Source organism: Dromaius novaehollandiae, chromosome 8 (genome assembly GCF_036370855.1).
Source record: "Dromaius novaehollandiae isolate bDroNov1 chromosome 8, bDroNov1.hap1, whole genome shotgun sequence".
Classification (NCBI taxonomy): Eukaryota; Metazoa; Chordata; class Aves; order Casuariiformes; family Dromaiidae; genus Dromaius; species Dromaius novaehollandiae.
In genome coordinates, this window is record NC_088105.1 from 31072254 (window position 1) to 31087463 (window position 15210).

The 15210-nt window shown below is 50.9% G+C and overlaps 1 protein-coding gene across 1 annotated transcript in view; it reads right to left on the reverse strand.

Moving 5' to 3' along the window:
- ZSWIM5 (zinc finger SWIM-type containing 5) overlaps positions 1-14697 on the reverse strand; it is a 108002-nt gene extending 93305 nt beyond the window's left edge. Inside the window, exon 1 of the mRNA XM_064516122.1 lies at positions 13980-14697. Within this exon, the coding sequence (XP_064372192.1) occupies positions 13980-14658 (679 nt within the window). The 5' untranslated portion in view covers positions 14659-14697. The remainder of the gene's footprint in view (positions 1-13979) is intronic.
- Between the last annotated feature and the right edge of the window lie 513 nt (positions 14698-15210).

Sequence of the window (15210 nt, forward strand, 5' to 3'; positions counted from 1 at the left end):
AAAATTTGCTAATTAACAACATTAAAGGCAAAACTGTGTATTGCAGTTAACATCCTTTTAACAACCTACCTTTGTTCAGTACAGTTACCATGCTGCTACAAGCTCCTCAAACTTGACCGTAATAGTAGCATAAGCGTGTTTTCACATTTCACTCTGAATTTCTTGGAGTCTTGATTCTTAAGAAACCTTTCCATACCGTTTCTCTTATTCACGTTTATCTATTGTGTGCTGGGGGAAATAAACCCCTCCGCTAACATTTGGATCCCCGTGTCTCCGGGGGCCGCCGCCGCGGCTCATTCGGCCGCAGGAAAGGCCCCGGCGCCCCGTCTTCGCGGGGCCAGCAATGGATGCGCCACGGGCGATTCCTGCTGCTCAATGACCCGAGCGCAGCCAAGGCAGAGGAGAACAGGAACGGGAGTCTTCTCATTCGCTACCCGTCCCCACATACTGATAAAAAGAATGATTACACTTTTAAGTTCGAACAATTCCCTGCAGTTGTAGCCATGTCATATCTAGATTGTCTAATTTACATGCATATTCATAATCCCTATGTATTTAATTAAATTCTTCAATCCCTGGAGTGTCTTTCCTAAACAATAGTAATTTATCTTGCACAGATAAGGGTGCCCTCGATTTATTCCACTCTGTAGCTAACAGCATTTCCTTCTGATCAAGGGTAGGAAGCAGCCTCGAACAGAGGGAATCTTTAAATATATTTAAATTGCAAGATTAGGCTGCTTTTCCTTCTTTTTCTCTCTCACCCCAAGTTACCCTCCTAAATGATAAATACGTTCTTTTGAGCTCCAAGGAAAACCTTTCACCCAACGTCCTGATAACGGCTACAAAATGCAAAACCGCTACCCGCAGACACTGGGCTGGAAGATATGAGACTCGGCGTCCCAGGCTATGCTGCAGCGGGGCTCCCTCCGCTCGCCCCCTTCACCGCAGGCTGCAAACCCCTCCATCGCACCCCACAAGACCTGCAGAAGGATCCAAAAAGTCACAGCCATGGGGAGTCTCAGGAGGACAAAGTCCTTGATCTTTCCAGCAAACATCCCAAGACCCTAAGACAGGGACACTAGCACTTGCAAGGCTATTACCCAACTGATAACCTCCGGCACCTCGGAGACGGACAGACAACACAGCAGAAGCCGTGTAACAGCAGCGCGGGAAGCCCTTCAAAGAGGAAGCCCTTCAGAGAGGCTTCTTCCTCCGGCATGCTAACCCTGTGCAAATATTAGCATGGGGAAATTAATTCGGCCTCCAATTAGAAAAGCTTTAAAATATTTAGCAAAGTCAAACTGCCAAGAACATCACGAATGGAAGGAAAAAAAAAAAGGTCTCATGCTACAACACATTCATTTTTTTATTATACAGTTCTCGCAGCCTGTGAAAACTACAGCTCTATCAGTCCTCACATCTTCTTCACTGCCCTCACTGTGCCAACCTAGGACAGCGTTGAAGTAGGGTAGAGAAGCACTGTTTTCTCCGACAGCTGCGTTCGCTCTACTGGCTGCGTTACACTGCACGTAACCAGAGGAAGCATCATTCTGCTCTGGCTGTTTTGTTTTTTTCTTCCCTAAGCATCCACCGTCAGCCAACGCAGCATAACTCACCTGTTCTTACGTTCTCTGGCTGCTCCCAGCCAAACCCCTTGAAGTGCCTAGAGATGCTGCTACTGTGAAAACGGGGCAGGTTTCTGCTGCCAGCTCTTTCCTGAGTTGCAGCACCCAGAGCAGAAGCACATGGGAAAGCCACCAAACCCCTCCAGGAGGAAAGGCCACCTTCTGTCACCTGGGTGTCTCTGCACCAAACTCCCCAGGCAACCCAGGCTTTCCAGGACGTCTGCACTACACAGGCAGGTCCCGTAACCTTGGACAACCTGTAACCAAGGTCCCGTAACCTCGGACAACCACTATTCGGCTCTGCTTTGAGCATGTGGACTCCCACCTTCCAGTTTCATATGCAGCATCATCCATCACGTCCTCCTCTGGGTGGTGGGGGACCATTCCTATAGCCACCCAACCCCTGCTTCACTGCATCACCACACCGCAGCCACGGCATCCCTAAAGCTGCATCTGACACAACGAAGGGCCATTATCCCTTAAAACAAGTTGCTTTCCCTCTAGTTCAAGAACCCTTTTTCAGGAAAAGTAGCAGACAAGGAGGGGAGTGGTATCTTCAGCACTTGAGTTGGGCACAGCGCTGCCCTGAACGGGAAGGGGCTGCACAAGCCCACCTTCCCCTGTAAAGCAGGATTCGGGGCTCACCTGGCACAGCCAGTGGGACAGCGAGCAGCTGAAGGCGTCATCCTCCACCAGCAGTCCTGAGCCTGCCCATGGACGCAGCCTGCAATTGCCAAATCCTTTTCCCCAGGAATTCTTAGCTGGATTCAGACATTCCTAGGCTGTTATTTATTTTAATACTTTCAGCTCTCTCTGGAGCATGCAGGGACATCCTGTCTTGAAACCTGCTGGATCTCATGCCAAAAGGACATCTGCTTGGAAGGCAGCTTCTCCTGCCGACCCGGCCCTGGAGGGTTGAATTCCCGTCTCTGCAAGATCCCAAACATGCCCTCGCACCCACAAAGCCAAGCCAGTTCACAGCAAAGCCAGCAGCAAGAAAAGCCACTCAGGCAAACCACAGCTCCCATTTCCACTTCAGAGGACTCGCAAGATTTTTAGACCTTGGAAACATTTCTTCCTACTCAGGGCATTTTTAGGTTAATGGTTCATCAAACCTCACCATCCAGGAAACCATCGAGTGGCTGACCGATGCACGGGTGTGGGGACGGGTGAGGAAAAACAACCTCTCAGATACTGGCACTTTGCACAGCATTTGAACCACAGGCTCTGGGCTAAGCTGGAAGCCACCAGAAACAAGCCGGACCCAGGCAGGCGGGCGGCACTGGGAGGATAAGCCTGGCTACTGCCTTGTGCCTCTTTCAGACATGGCAAGCACACAGAGCAACTAATCACTTATCGAAACCAAGGGCCTGGATCCCACTTTCAGGACGCTCTCCAAAGCGTGGTGTTGCCATGTCAGAAGCAGCCGTGCCCACTAAATCCTTCGTCTGGTTCTGCAAACCCCTACAGCTGCTGGGTTGCACCAGTGGCGCTGGGGGAAGACAACATCATTTGCGGAGGGAATATGTGACATACTGGTTCTCCCTTTGGCAAGGAAAAAGTCTGTCGGTGTAATAGAACGGTGGTTCTCTGCACTGATTTCATTTGGTTTGGCCCTTTTTGCCTGAGCCTTAGTTTCCATGCTGTACTCAACTGCAAAGGAATAATGAAGCATTGGCCGTTTCAGGAAAAGCCCTCCACATCCCACAAGCACATCCTTCTCGGAAAACTAGTGCTCTCAAGCAAGTCCTCCAAATTTGGACAATCCCAAGCCGTTCCCTTCCCTTCACACCATGAAATCATTCCCCCACATCACCAACTCTCTTTTCTGTAGTGGAAGTCATGGACTTTGGAGCCATGGCTAAGAACATTTACCAGTTCACCTTCAGCCTGCCCAGATTTTTTTTTAAGTTTTAAAGATTTTACAGGGTCTAGGTAACAGCAGATTTTTATTTGCAATAAAGACAGACAACAGAGCAAAATTTCTCTCTGCTCCCCCTCCCAGTGTGCGTAGCACCAACATGCTTCCAACAGGGCATGACTTCTCCATTTACATTTCTGGTACGCCACTTGGAAGTTAGCCCACTGTGAGCTACTAGCAAAAACTTACAACTTAAGCAAGGTGCTAAGCATGTGAATCTTTCAAATGAAGTCACCATCCTGAATTTTAGAGATAATGGCTGTTTACATCGCATGGGGGCTGCTACCCAGTCAATGTGGACCCAGCGATGCCTCGGAAGATACCTGCTCATCCCACATGATTGCAGCAACACAGCCAGGAAGTGATGAGAAACCAACCTCCTGTCTTATTCCAAATAACTGGGCAGCAAATATCTGCTCCTGACACATCTTGTCTTCACAGGAACGGCCTGATGACCCCCTCATCCATCTCTGATGCTAAAGCAGCAGAAAGCAAGGAGATGTGGTGCCCTTTGCCATGCATGTGCAATGATGGTTGAAGAACCGACTGCCCTCGCACCGCAGGGGAGCGCAGCAGGCGATAGTGTTGCGGTGCCATGCCCTGGGTCTGGAAGCCAAAACTTCATAAACCATCAACTGAACATGCTCCTGCATCGCAATGACCTGGCTGCTCACAAGCACGCCCGAGCCAGCCTGAAGAGCGTTTCACTCTGAGCCAGCCTGAAGAGCATTTTATATGGCAGGACAGAGGCTGCGAAACCAAAGCAGACTGAGTCAAATTCAAGATGAGATAAGAGAGAGCTCAAGGAAAGGGAAGAAACACATTTCTGTGCCATGCACAGGTTTCTGGGAAAGAGCAAAGGGGCTACACTACATTCTGCACCATTCAGAAGCCACAGCCTGGAAAACACTCCAAAGCTCAGTTTGTTCTTGGTCATCCTTGCAAGCGCCTGCTTCACGCCTGCCATTGCCAAGTGATATTTCCCACAGTGGGAAGCAGGTGAACAGGAAGACACAGCAAGCAGCATATCAGAAGCCACCAAGTTCACCATCCCACCTGGTGGCACATCCATCGCAGTGCCTCCGTGACCTTAAGGTCTTCAGAGAGCTCAGCCAACCTCAACAGCCCAACACACCAAAATAACATCTCACCAAGTGAGGTTTATGGCCTGATTTTCCAACTTTCAGGCCAGATGCCCCTTATTTTAGCAAGAACGTCAAATACGGATAGTCCATGATTCATGGATCAAATAGAGAGGGCTTAAAGAGGAGAAACTCAAGGGGGAGAAGACACTTCTCAGACAGGGGGGAAAAAAAAGTAGTAAAGTAGTAAAACATGAGATTTACCTCAAAATGTAACAGATCCAGGGGACAAATTAAAAAAGGAAATGATAAAATGCTCCAGCAAGCATTAGGAAAATCAAAATAAAGAAAGAAGGCTGGATGTCCACCAGTAGAGCTAAGAGGCTGAGGTGCTTCTCTGGAAGCAACCAGGGTCTCTACCGCCTCGGCGAGCAGGGAGGGAGGACGAGCGAGCAGGGCGATAGGAACTGGCTGGATGTTTATCCCATCCTCATCTTTGTGTTATCAGTACCCCGGTATCAGCATTGTTCAAAATGGCTGCTTAGATGGTTGCCAGCAGCAACAACAGAATCTGTCCATCTGCTGGCATTCTCCTTAATCCATCTCAAACACTCTTCTTCTTTCGAAAAGCACACAGGAGGGAGAAAAAAAAAAAAAGAAAAAAAAAAGTCCGCCTTGTACAAAGAAACAGAATCCTCCTATAACAGAGCCTTTTAACTAGATTTTATGCCACCCCTGTTTCCAGGACACACAGACAAAAGTTAATTTTATGATAAAAGAACCAGTGTAAGGTGCTTTTTTGTTATGAGATCAGAAAGCAAATGGAATTTGAATTGTCTGCAGTGGCATGTATCTGACAAAGATTAATTTAAACAGATATTGTCTCTGAAACCAAAGTCCATTGAACGGCTTCACAGCCTATCAACCATGCGAAAGCAGCTCCTTCAGCAGCACTGCTGACTCCACCACTTCCTTTAAAAATGGCTTAACCTATTTCGCGTAAGATAAAAGGTCATATATAGTTCCATTTTACAAGCCCATAATAGCCAAAGCCACACCGAGCAAGGACAATTGGAAGAAAATAAGAAAGGGGGGGAGGGATTTCCTCCCCCTTCACACACAGATGCTCCACACTCGCTGTGCACTTTCCAGAGCGTGCTGGTGGCAAGCGAGGCAGCGGCTCATGCTTCCACGGGACCCCAAAAAAAGAGTAGTCAAAATCCAAATCCTGCAATTTTTCTTTTTTATCTCCAGTTTGTACGGAGCACCACAGGGAAAACACCACCAGACAGATTCAGCGTACTCGACGCAGCAGCAGCCCAGCTTTGGGAAAAGAATGAAGAAGCAGCAAAATAGAAGACGACAGCCAAAAACACTTTTAATACAGTTTCAGTACTTTCAAGAGCAAGCTTCTGTACGCGGCACAGCCAATGAACGGTTACCAAAATAAACACAACCGGCTTTAAAAAAAAATTAAAAAATTTCTTTATCATCTTAAAGAAAACAAAATAGACGAGAACCAGTGACAGAGAGGGAAAACACATTCATTTTTCATCCTCTAGATACATTGCTTCTCCTTTGGCATCCGAAGCCATCGTAATCCATTAATGCAAATTTTATTTATCTAAGGAACCCATTCGTTGCTCTGCCACTCCTCTGACAGGGCGCTTGTCTTCATCAAGGCGTCCCGGCGCCTGCTGTCGGGGCACAGCACGCAGCATCCCGCCACCGCTGCCTTCAGACCACCCAACCCCAGTAACGGGTAATTGCTGCCACTGGCGCTCTGATCCAGGGCTACTGGAAGGTCCTGACCTGGCCGAGGTCCCAGACGCCCCATCGCCCGCATCTCCTCCCTGCAGAGCCCCCACGAATTCACCACATGGCACAGCATCGCCCGTCATGAGCCTCCCCATCCCCCCGGTTTTGAAAGCTGGACCCACATACAGGCATGTGACCTTTCCAAGCGGCATCCCAGCCGATCGGCATCCCGGCGGATCTGCCTCCTGAGCGCGTTCGTCGCTTTGTTTTTAAATGATGTGAGAAAAGCCAAAAAAATAAAAATCCCTGGCAACGCACACCTCGAATGCGACAAGGAAAAGCCCAGGATTTTATTAATTTGTGCATGACTCAAACTGCGCCACTTCGCAAGGGCTAACCTCGATCCTGCTTGAACTCCTAAGCTATAAGCTTGAGACAAAAAAGCAAATGCTCTTAAAACGAAGCACTAGAAAATCCTTTGGGAGAGAAGTGCGGTGGTGTCATGCACAGGTGAATCCTCGGCGTTCAATAAAACACTCCCACGGTACCAACCAAATGGAAGCTATTCGTACTGAAACTTCAGGATTAAAAAAAAAAAAAAAAAAAAGGATTTGTGCTCTGGGAACATTTCATTGTAAAAACACAAAGACACTTTGCCCCCACACTCCCCAACGAGTGCAGTGAAGCACTACACAGCTGCTTTTGCAGGACATATATGTTTTTGCGAGACATTATCAGGCCCATTCCCAACTCTAACTGCAAACACCCAAGAAGTCTGTACATCTGACTCCTACGGTTGTGAAGATCGGGTCAAAAACGCAAATGCACCGAGTCCTGCTTTTCCGAGCATGTAGACGCGCAGTTTCAGCGCCTCAGCTCCAGCCGGTCGCCATCCCAAAGAACGGCAGGATCCCACCATGGTCACGCATCCCGCTGCATCTGCGGCAGGAGACAGTGGCAAAACTGGTCCCGTACAAGAGGTGGGCTTGTTTTGCAGTATTTATTAACATAACCAAGGTTCAGTGTCTTTGAGTTTCAGTTGTCATTGGAAAACAGATCAATTTTATATTGATGCTGATGCTGGAGAAAGTCAAGACTCAGCAGAGGCAGGAACCAATTATTCGGAAAAGCTACTTTCCTCCCTTTCCCTCATTCCCAGAAGACCAAGAGAACGACAACCCCCGTGATATAACCTCTTCAGGACGGCATCCAATGGAGAGGAAGGACATACCAGAAGTTCATTTCCATATCCTCAAGAAAAGCTCTTCCACACCTCCGGCTCCTTGCAAAGGGCACCGCAGGGCTGGGTAAAACAAAATCGCCCGCTCCAGGCGCGGGTGGGAAAATGCTGTCTGACCTGCTGCCTGCCACCTCCTGAGCAAAGCCAGGACTGGGCACGAGTCTCTCCAGGTCTCTAGCGGACCTCACCAGTGACAGCCCAAGGAGAAACATGCATAAGAAATAAGAGCAGCGGAACAAGCAAAGCCTCCCTTCCCCTGGCTCTACAGCAGGAGCAGAGCCCCAGCTCAGCAACCCCCAGGGCCACCACGGACCAAACAGCCACCGCGGCCTTTCCACCAAGCGACACTCACTTGGGTCTCCCCTCTGCTTGGCCACCTCTTTCCCCAAACTTGAAGGAACTTAGAGGATGTTTAAGACTCTCCATCAAGTTTGAGAGGAACCGGCCAAGGGGCCCCAAAGCTATGGGAGCAGCGGGCCGCCAGAGCAGTCACGCTGGCTTTATTTCTTAGGGAAAAAAGCCTCATCTGGCATATTATGCAAGGCCTGCTGTTATGGAAGAAATGGAGCTCTTTCAACTCTGAATACCGAGAGAACGTGGACTTGATCCCACCGCCAAGCCAAAGGGGAAAAAAAACCCTCACTACGTTGCAAGGCTCAGGATCAAACCCCACGACAAATACAACATAAAATAACACGGAAAAATCCCTTACGTAAGCCCAGCACAGCCCTATTGCTTTCCGCTCCTTGGAGTGTGGTCAGATGCACAGAAAGCAGAGCCTCGCGCTCTCAGGAAGAGCAGCAATCCCACTAGATTTCCAGGGGAAAATTCTCCCCCTTCAAACCCAAAATGTCGTTATTTAGCAAAACCATCACTGCTGCTGCAGGACAGAGTCTCCGTCTCTTGCTGAAACCCCCTGTGCGTGGCTACCTCGCGACGAGGCGACTCCGACTCGCACGAAACGCTGTTCCTCCCGAAATCACTGCAGCTCCTCAGCAGCATTAGCTATGCCGAACTCAAGCAAAGTGGGCAGAAGGGGGAAAACTTGCATCACAGCTAAACATAGAGCTCGCCATGACACCTAAATGCAAAATCTCTAAAATTAAACACCAGCACAATATTAGCCCTGCAAATCCTTCGCCCTGCTTTCCAAGCTAAACGGAGACAGAGAGCAGAGCCCGAGCGCGACAGGCCTTCTGCTGAGACAGAGGAGCCAAAGGTTAAGCCCAAAAACACAGAAGAAAGGCACTGAAAACTCAGTCTTCTTCCCACATCAGGTTCTTCTCCAAGGTTAGATCCACATATACTTAAATGAAATATATAGGCCCACAAACACTCTTCTACCCTAATGCTAACAAGATTTTTTAACATACATTTCCACAGAAAATTAAAAGCTCACTCACCGCAAGCAGCAATTCACAGCCCAAGAGCTGAATGTGGCTTTGCAGAGATACTCAGATGACACGTTCATATTTTCAGTTGTCCAAAAGTCCCATCTTAGGTTAAGAGGGAATAATCATAAAACATCCGACATCAAAGCAAGCATCAAACAGCAGCAAAGCACATTCCCCTGCCCAAAGCTTCGGAAACAAAGCACGCAGGCACATGTGGTTCATGTTACTGCAATTTTAGCAGTTAAATATTTCCTAGAAGATTCCTTCTCTATGTGACCAAAATTAAGATCTGCTGTAAACAACTTGCATGTTGGAAGCGGAGAAAGCCAGTTTCCCACCTTGGCTAAGCAGAAACGGATAAAAGCATATATAAGCTGCGAACAAACTCCCACTGCCTGTTTACGCCAGAAACCAGAACTTGTCACACGCTCTCGCTGAAAAAAGGAGTCTTCAAGCCTGTTCTTTCTTAAAGCCAAAACTAATTTTTTTTCCCTTGTGCTTTATTTTTCAGGTCTCCTTAGCCTCTTTAAACTAGCACCATTCTGCCCGCAGTAATTAACCACCTAGTTAAAAAGACGCCTCTACTTCACATGGTCTGTTTACAGTTCTAAAAAAAGACTCAAAAGCCAATAAATAAATCTGCTCAAAAAAAATCCAAGTTAAAATTCCAGCTGTCAAAGTTTTGCTAGATCTCTCCACACTACCAGCAAGAAACTCTGGTGTTTTTAATCATCTCCGATTCCAGTTTCGGTAATATACTCCAGAACATACGCGAGGAATATCTCACCTATGAGGGAGCAGCAATAAACAGATCATAAGGTTTAATGTCTAACAATTCTTCACTTTAATTACATATGTTAAGAAAAAGTAATTAGAAATGTAAAGGGCATAATATATGTTTAAAATGTTCAGCAGTTTCCATCATGATAGGACTCATTAACCTCTTCTGGCCCCTTTTATGTGGTCTAAAGTATTTTAATATACATGATAGGATAAAGCAAGCTACCTGTAAAAAGATAAAATAAAAATGAATTAGTAAATTGGAAACACATTGTACAACAACTACACTCCCCCCAAAATTAAGAGCGTATAGAAAAATTAAACTCCCTGCTGATGGGGGATACAGGTTTCAGCATGGAAATAATGTTTTCAGGAAACCTGGTACCCCTTCCAAACTTGTTTCTGCTGGATTAAATCCAGCAGTCTTAAATCCAGACCCAGAAAGAGACTAATCTTTACATAAAACACAAACAATCCTAACCAGGCCTAGAGAGCCCCATGACAGTGTTTTCCCCAAAATAAACAGCTCTATAAAGAAGCGTACCATCTACATCTTCGAAAAGAAAAACAGCTGTATACAAATTAGGACTCTGCCCCACACCAACATGCAGGTGAGGGAGACCAAACGCTTGCCTTCTCTTTTTGTCCGGGAAAAACTAATAGTGTCAACCGCCTTAAAAGCACAGTAACTCATTAGGATTTTTCCCTCTGAAGTTGCATTTCAGCGGGCATATTTACAAATGCTCTGATAAAAGCCGAAAAAGGCAGCGTGACAAAGATCTTCCAAGCCAAAGGCTCCTCTAAAGCTGCCTCTTCCTCATCGCCAAAAGCCGGGCTGCAGGGAGCAGGTTGCCCTCCATCTCCGACCAAGCGCAAGGCGGTCAAAGCCGAGCCAGAAAATTCCCCGCGCCTCCACGTCCGGCTTAACCGCGCAGAAGAGGAACAGCACACCGCCACGGGAAGGTGCGCAGGACCAACCTGCAAAGCATCAGATAAAATATCCGGGATTAATCGCAGCTTGGAAAAACAGGCTCGCTCCGAGTGTTTACAAAGCCAGCGCATTTTTAAAGCTCTGCTTCATTGTTGCTCCAACAGCAAAAGTAAATTCTGCGTATGTACTTATGGCCGGACCGCATACCACTACGTCGGGGCACAGCGGCTTATCTCGCCGAGCTCCTGTTTTGCAGGGGAGGTATGCGGTACGCGCCGTGTGCGTTTCCAAGCGGTCGGCCGCAACGCACGGGGTAACATCAAGCCCGATGCCTCCTGCTAACAGCAAAAAGTGCCCCTCCAAACAGCGGTCCTGAAAGCGATTGAAGAAAAGCAAACTCCCACCTAAAATTGCCACAAATACTTGCCTGCCCATACGCAGACACGACAACTCAAGGGCAAACTGTATTATACTATATTAGGAAGCGCAGACTAGAAACATGAATTTGTTATGCTGGATAATAGCCTACTGTCAAAATCCACTGAAGGTCTTTTCTCTCTCCAAGAACCCAAGAGATAATGGTGTAAAACTTTTGTTCATAAATATTTATGCGAGCGAACTTGTTAAAAATTAACCGCCACCGTTAAAGGTTTTGTATCCTTTAGCATTCCCGGCATGCAATGCCGCTGCATGCTTTATATTAAGCCTGGCATTTCTGCATTCCTTTCCTGCATGCTTTTGTCATTTGTCTAAAAATTAAAAGAAAAAAAAACCCACACACCACACACACACAAAGACGGGATCTGTACACATAATAATAAAGCAGTTTTTAAGAAGACAAAGATGCCTGTGTTCAACATCCAAGATCTTTCTTTGAGCAGAAAAAAAAAAAAAAGAAAATCAATTTAATGACTCCAGTGAGATCAGGGTTTAAGCCTCATTTAAGTTTTACTAAGCATAAAGGAATTATTAGCTGATAATGTGGGCATATATGTTTTTCTCAAACCTGCCAGATTTGTAAGCACAAGAGAGGTCCAGACCGAAACACTTTGTCCACGTGACTCCAACCCTCACCCCACCATGCCATCACCAACCTCCAACAAGGCCATTCCAGTTGGATTTTATTTTTAATTTTTTCAAAGAGATTTTCCAACCACAGAGAGAAGGAATTTCGTGTCTGTACAATTTGGGGTGGTTTTTTCGCAGGTCTGAGTCAGAAACGCAACCGTACGAACATCTGATCTTTGTTAGCGACGGTCTCCACCACGCAAACACCAGGTTGCAGCGCCACGAGCCCACGGCCGCCCATCGCAGAGATCGTTTGAGGGAAACAGTAGTTTTGGTTCAGCGCTGCCGAGCGTCAAGCGAGCCAGGGATTTTTCCCAGGTTTAATGGTTCCCATACAAGCTGACGACCACGTTCCTGTCTTAATTGCAAACACACGCAGAGCGCGGTTGCGTCCCAGGTGACTCCAGCTCTTCTCCCTCACCTTTTGGGGAGCACCCTCGGGATGGATGCGGAAAGCTGGCAGAAGCATTTCTTTTCCGCCGTGCCCACCCGAGAGGAACGCTCCGCCCTTTGCAGCGGTTTGCTCCGCGCAAACCTCCCCCCGGGGCCGAAACGGAGTCGTCCCATCGCACCGCATCTGCTCAAAGGCAAGGCGCACCAAGGACAACCCCCGAAAAACACCCTTCTCCTGGAAAGCGCTGGCGGCGAGCAGCTCGCACTCCTTCGGAAAGCGAGCGAACGGCCGCACGCAGGCTCCGTCCGCCGCCAACACTTCCAGAACATGCTGCTTCGCCCCAGAGCTTACGTTTCAGCGGACAACGGGCGTGAGCTCTAATTTCAAAGCTCGGGAGATGGTTCAGACTTGTCAAGGGATGTGAAATGCCGGAGACGGGACCGTCCCCGTCCTCCAGCTCGCTGGCGCCGGGCGAGCAAGCGCCTGCAGAGGTGACGAGGACCCGGCATGCGGGGAGGGAGCATCTGAACGCTGGATGCCACCGCTGCCGCTCTGGCACTGCTTTGCAAGCCACGCACACACCTGACCCCAGCCTCGCCGAGCCGATTTATAGCATTAACCTCTTCGGAGCCACGTTTAAGAGAAAAGAAAATAAAAATCCCCTTTAATTAAAAAAAACAAACCTTTGCACAGAAGCAGCCCTGATTTTAGGCACCGTTACCTAAATCTCCCACGCTGGCTGCAGCTTGCATCCATACTTTGACAGGCAGTTTAATCAAACATCACCCAGAGCAAGCTGTTTTTCTCCTCTAATTTTAAAGTTCCTTCGGAGCTCCTTCTCTCTTTCTCTCTCTAAAAAAATGATTTGGTTTTGAGCTTCAAAGTATTTTAAACAGATTCAGAATAATTAATCATCTTAACGCAGCCCTTAGAAAATATTAATTCACCAAAAAAAGGGTATAATCATATCCTCAGAGAAAAAGCTTTTGTGTTACATGAATTTTCACTGCGTATCCTCAGAGGTAAAAGAAAAATTCTTTTTCTGTTTTCTATTTCCATGCCTCAACTGGAAAATGTTTTGATAATGCCCTTTTGAATGTAAACTGTACCAAATGTGATTTTTTTTTCCTGTAAAGCAGTTCTTCCCTGAAAGGAAGGAGGGCTCTTTAAATAAACACAGCAGAACTAACCATCCCTCAAAACGAAAACAAAAAAACCCACCCTCCCTTCGCTCATTCATGCCATACCCGGGCACGGGCTGAATTTACATTCCCACATTTGCAAAACAAATTCCAGCCTAATGTCATTTTAATGGGAACACGCATTTCAATCACTTTTAATAATAACCAGGAGCAGATTATTTAATGTAAAACGCTACAGCATGTTTCTCTTTAAACACACACGCACGCACGGCAGATTTCCGACGGGCACAGGGACTGGGGGGGACGGGGGGAGAGAAAAAGCATCCTCCCTCCTCCCCACCCCCGTGCAAAAACGAGACCGGCAACGAGAAATAAAAGCAGGGGCGCCGCGTCCCCGCCCGCGGGCGGCCGCGCTCCCTGACAGCCCCCCCGACGTGTCAGTGCCAGTGCCAGCCGGGGGCTGGGAGCGCAAGGGAGAACCCCCCCCCCCGGGTTTCTCCCCCGCCAAGGGAGCGGGACCCCCCGCACGGGGAAGACAAAGCGCGGCGCCCCCCCGACGGCGGGGCCGGGGCGCGTCTCCCCGCCGGGCCCCCGGCGCGGCGGACAAAAGGCGGCGCTGCCCCGCGCCCGGCGCCCGCACTCACCCACTTGCAGCGCGTTGTCCACCGCGCCGGTCTCCAGCAGGCGGATGCCGCGGCGGAAGGGCAGCCCCTCGCCGGGCGGCGCGGCGGCGGCGGCGGCGCCGGGCGGCGGCGGCGGCGGCCCGGCCGCGGGGCTCTCGTCGCCGGCCGTAGCGCCGGCGGCGGGGGCGGCGGCGGCGGGGCCCCCCCCCGCGGCGGCGGCGGCGGCGGGGGAGGCGGCGGCGGGGGAGGAGGCGGCGGCGGCGCGGCCGGGCTGGAAGCTGGAGTACATGCAGATCTGCCGCTCGCTGCGGGGGAAGCTCCAGTAGACGATGCGGCGCTGCACGGGCTCGGGGATGCGCTGGAAGCGGCCCTCCACCCGCTCGAAGGCCCAGCTGCCCGCCACCCGCTTGGCCGCCGCGTCCAGCAGCGACTCGGGCTGCAGCAGGCTGCCCGCCCCGCCGCCGCCGCCCCCCGCCGCCGCCGCCGCCGCCGCCGCCGCGGGGCAGCACCCGGCCAGAGCCGCCGGCGCCCCGCTGGCCCCCGCGCCCGGCGCCGCGCCGGCCCCCGCCGCGCCGGGCCGCGGGTGCGCGGCGCCGGGGCCCCCCGCGGGGCAGGCCCGCGAGCAGAGCCGCTTGGGGCCCGGGGCGCCGGCGGGCAGCGGCGGCCGGAGCAGCTCCTCTCCCTCTCCTCCCTCCGCCATGGCTGCGACCGACTGAGCCGGCCGAGGGGAGGAGAGACGGCGAGGAGGAGGGGGGGCGGGGGTGGAGACTCGAGGGGGTGGTCCCGCCGCCGCCGAGCCGGCCCCCGCCGGGGCGGGCCGGGCCCGGCCGGGCCCCCCAGGCGCCGCGGGCCTCGGCCGCCCCGCCGCTGCCCTCGGCGGGGCGGGGAAGCCCCGGAGCGGCGCTGTGCGGGCAGCGGGCGCGGGGCCGCGCTGAGGCGGCGGCGGCGGCACCCGCGTCCCGGCAGCGCCGGCGGGGAGCCGGGACCCTTCCTGCCTCCCGGGAACGCCCCGGGCGCCCTGCAGCCCCCGAGCAGGTCGCGCTCCCCGGCAGCCGCCTCCCAGCGCCCGCGGGTTTACACCGCGCACCGGCGCGACGCGCTACGCTTCCCGTGCACGTCAGCATCAGCTTTTTCTCCCGAAGCCTTGTAGTAAAGATGCTCATCCCACACTGCAGCATCCTGGAGCCCAGAGGAAAGTCAGCCCAGAGGCACGCTCAGCCGCACAGGCAGCGCTAACCTCGGGGAGCTCGGC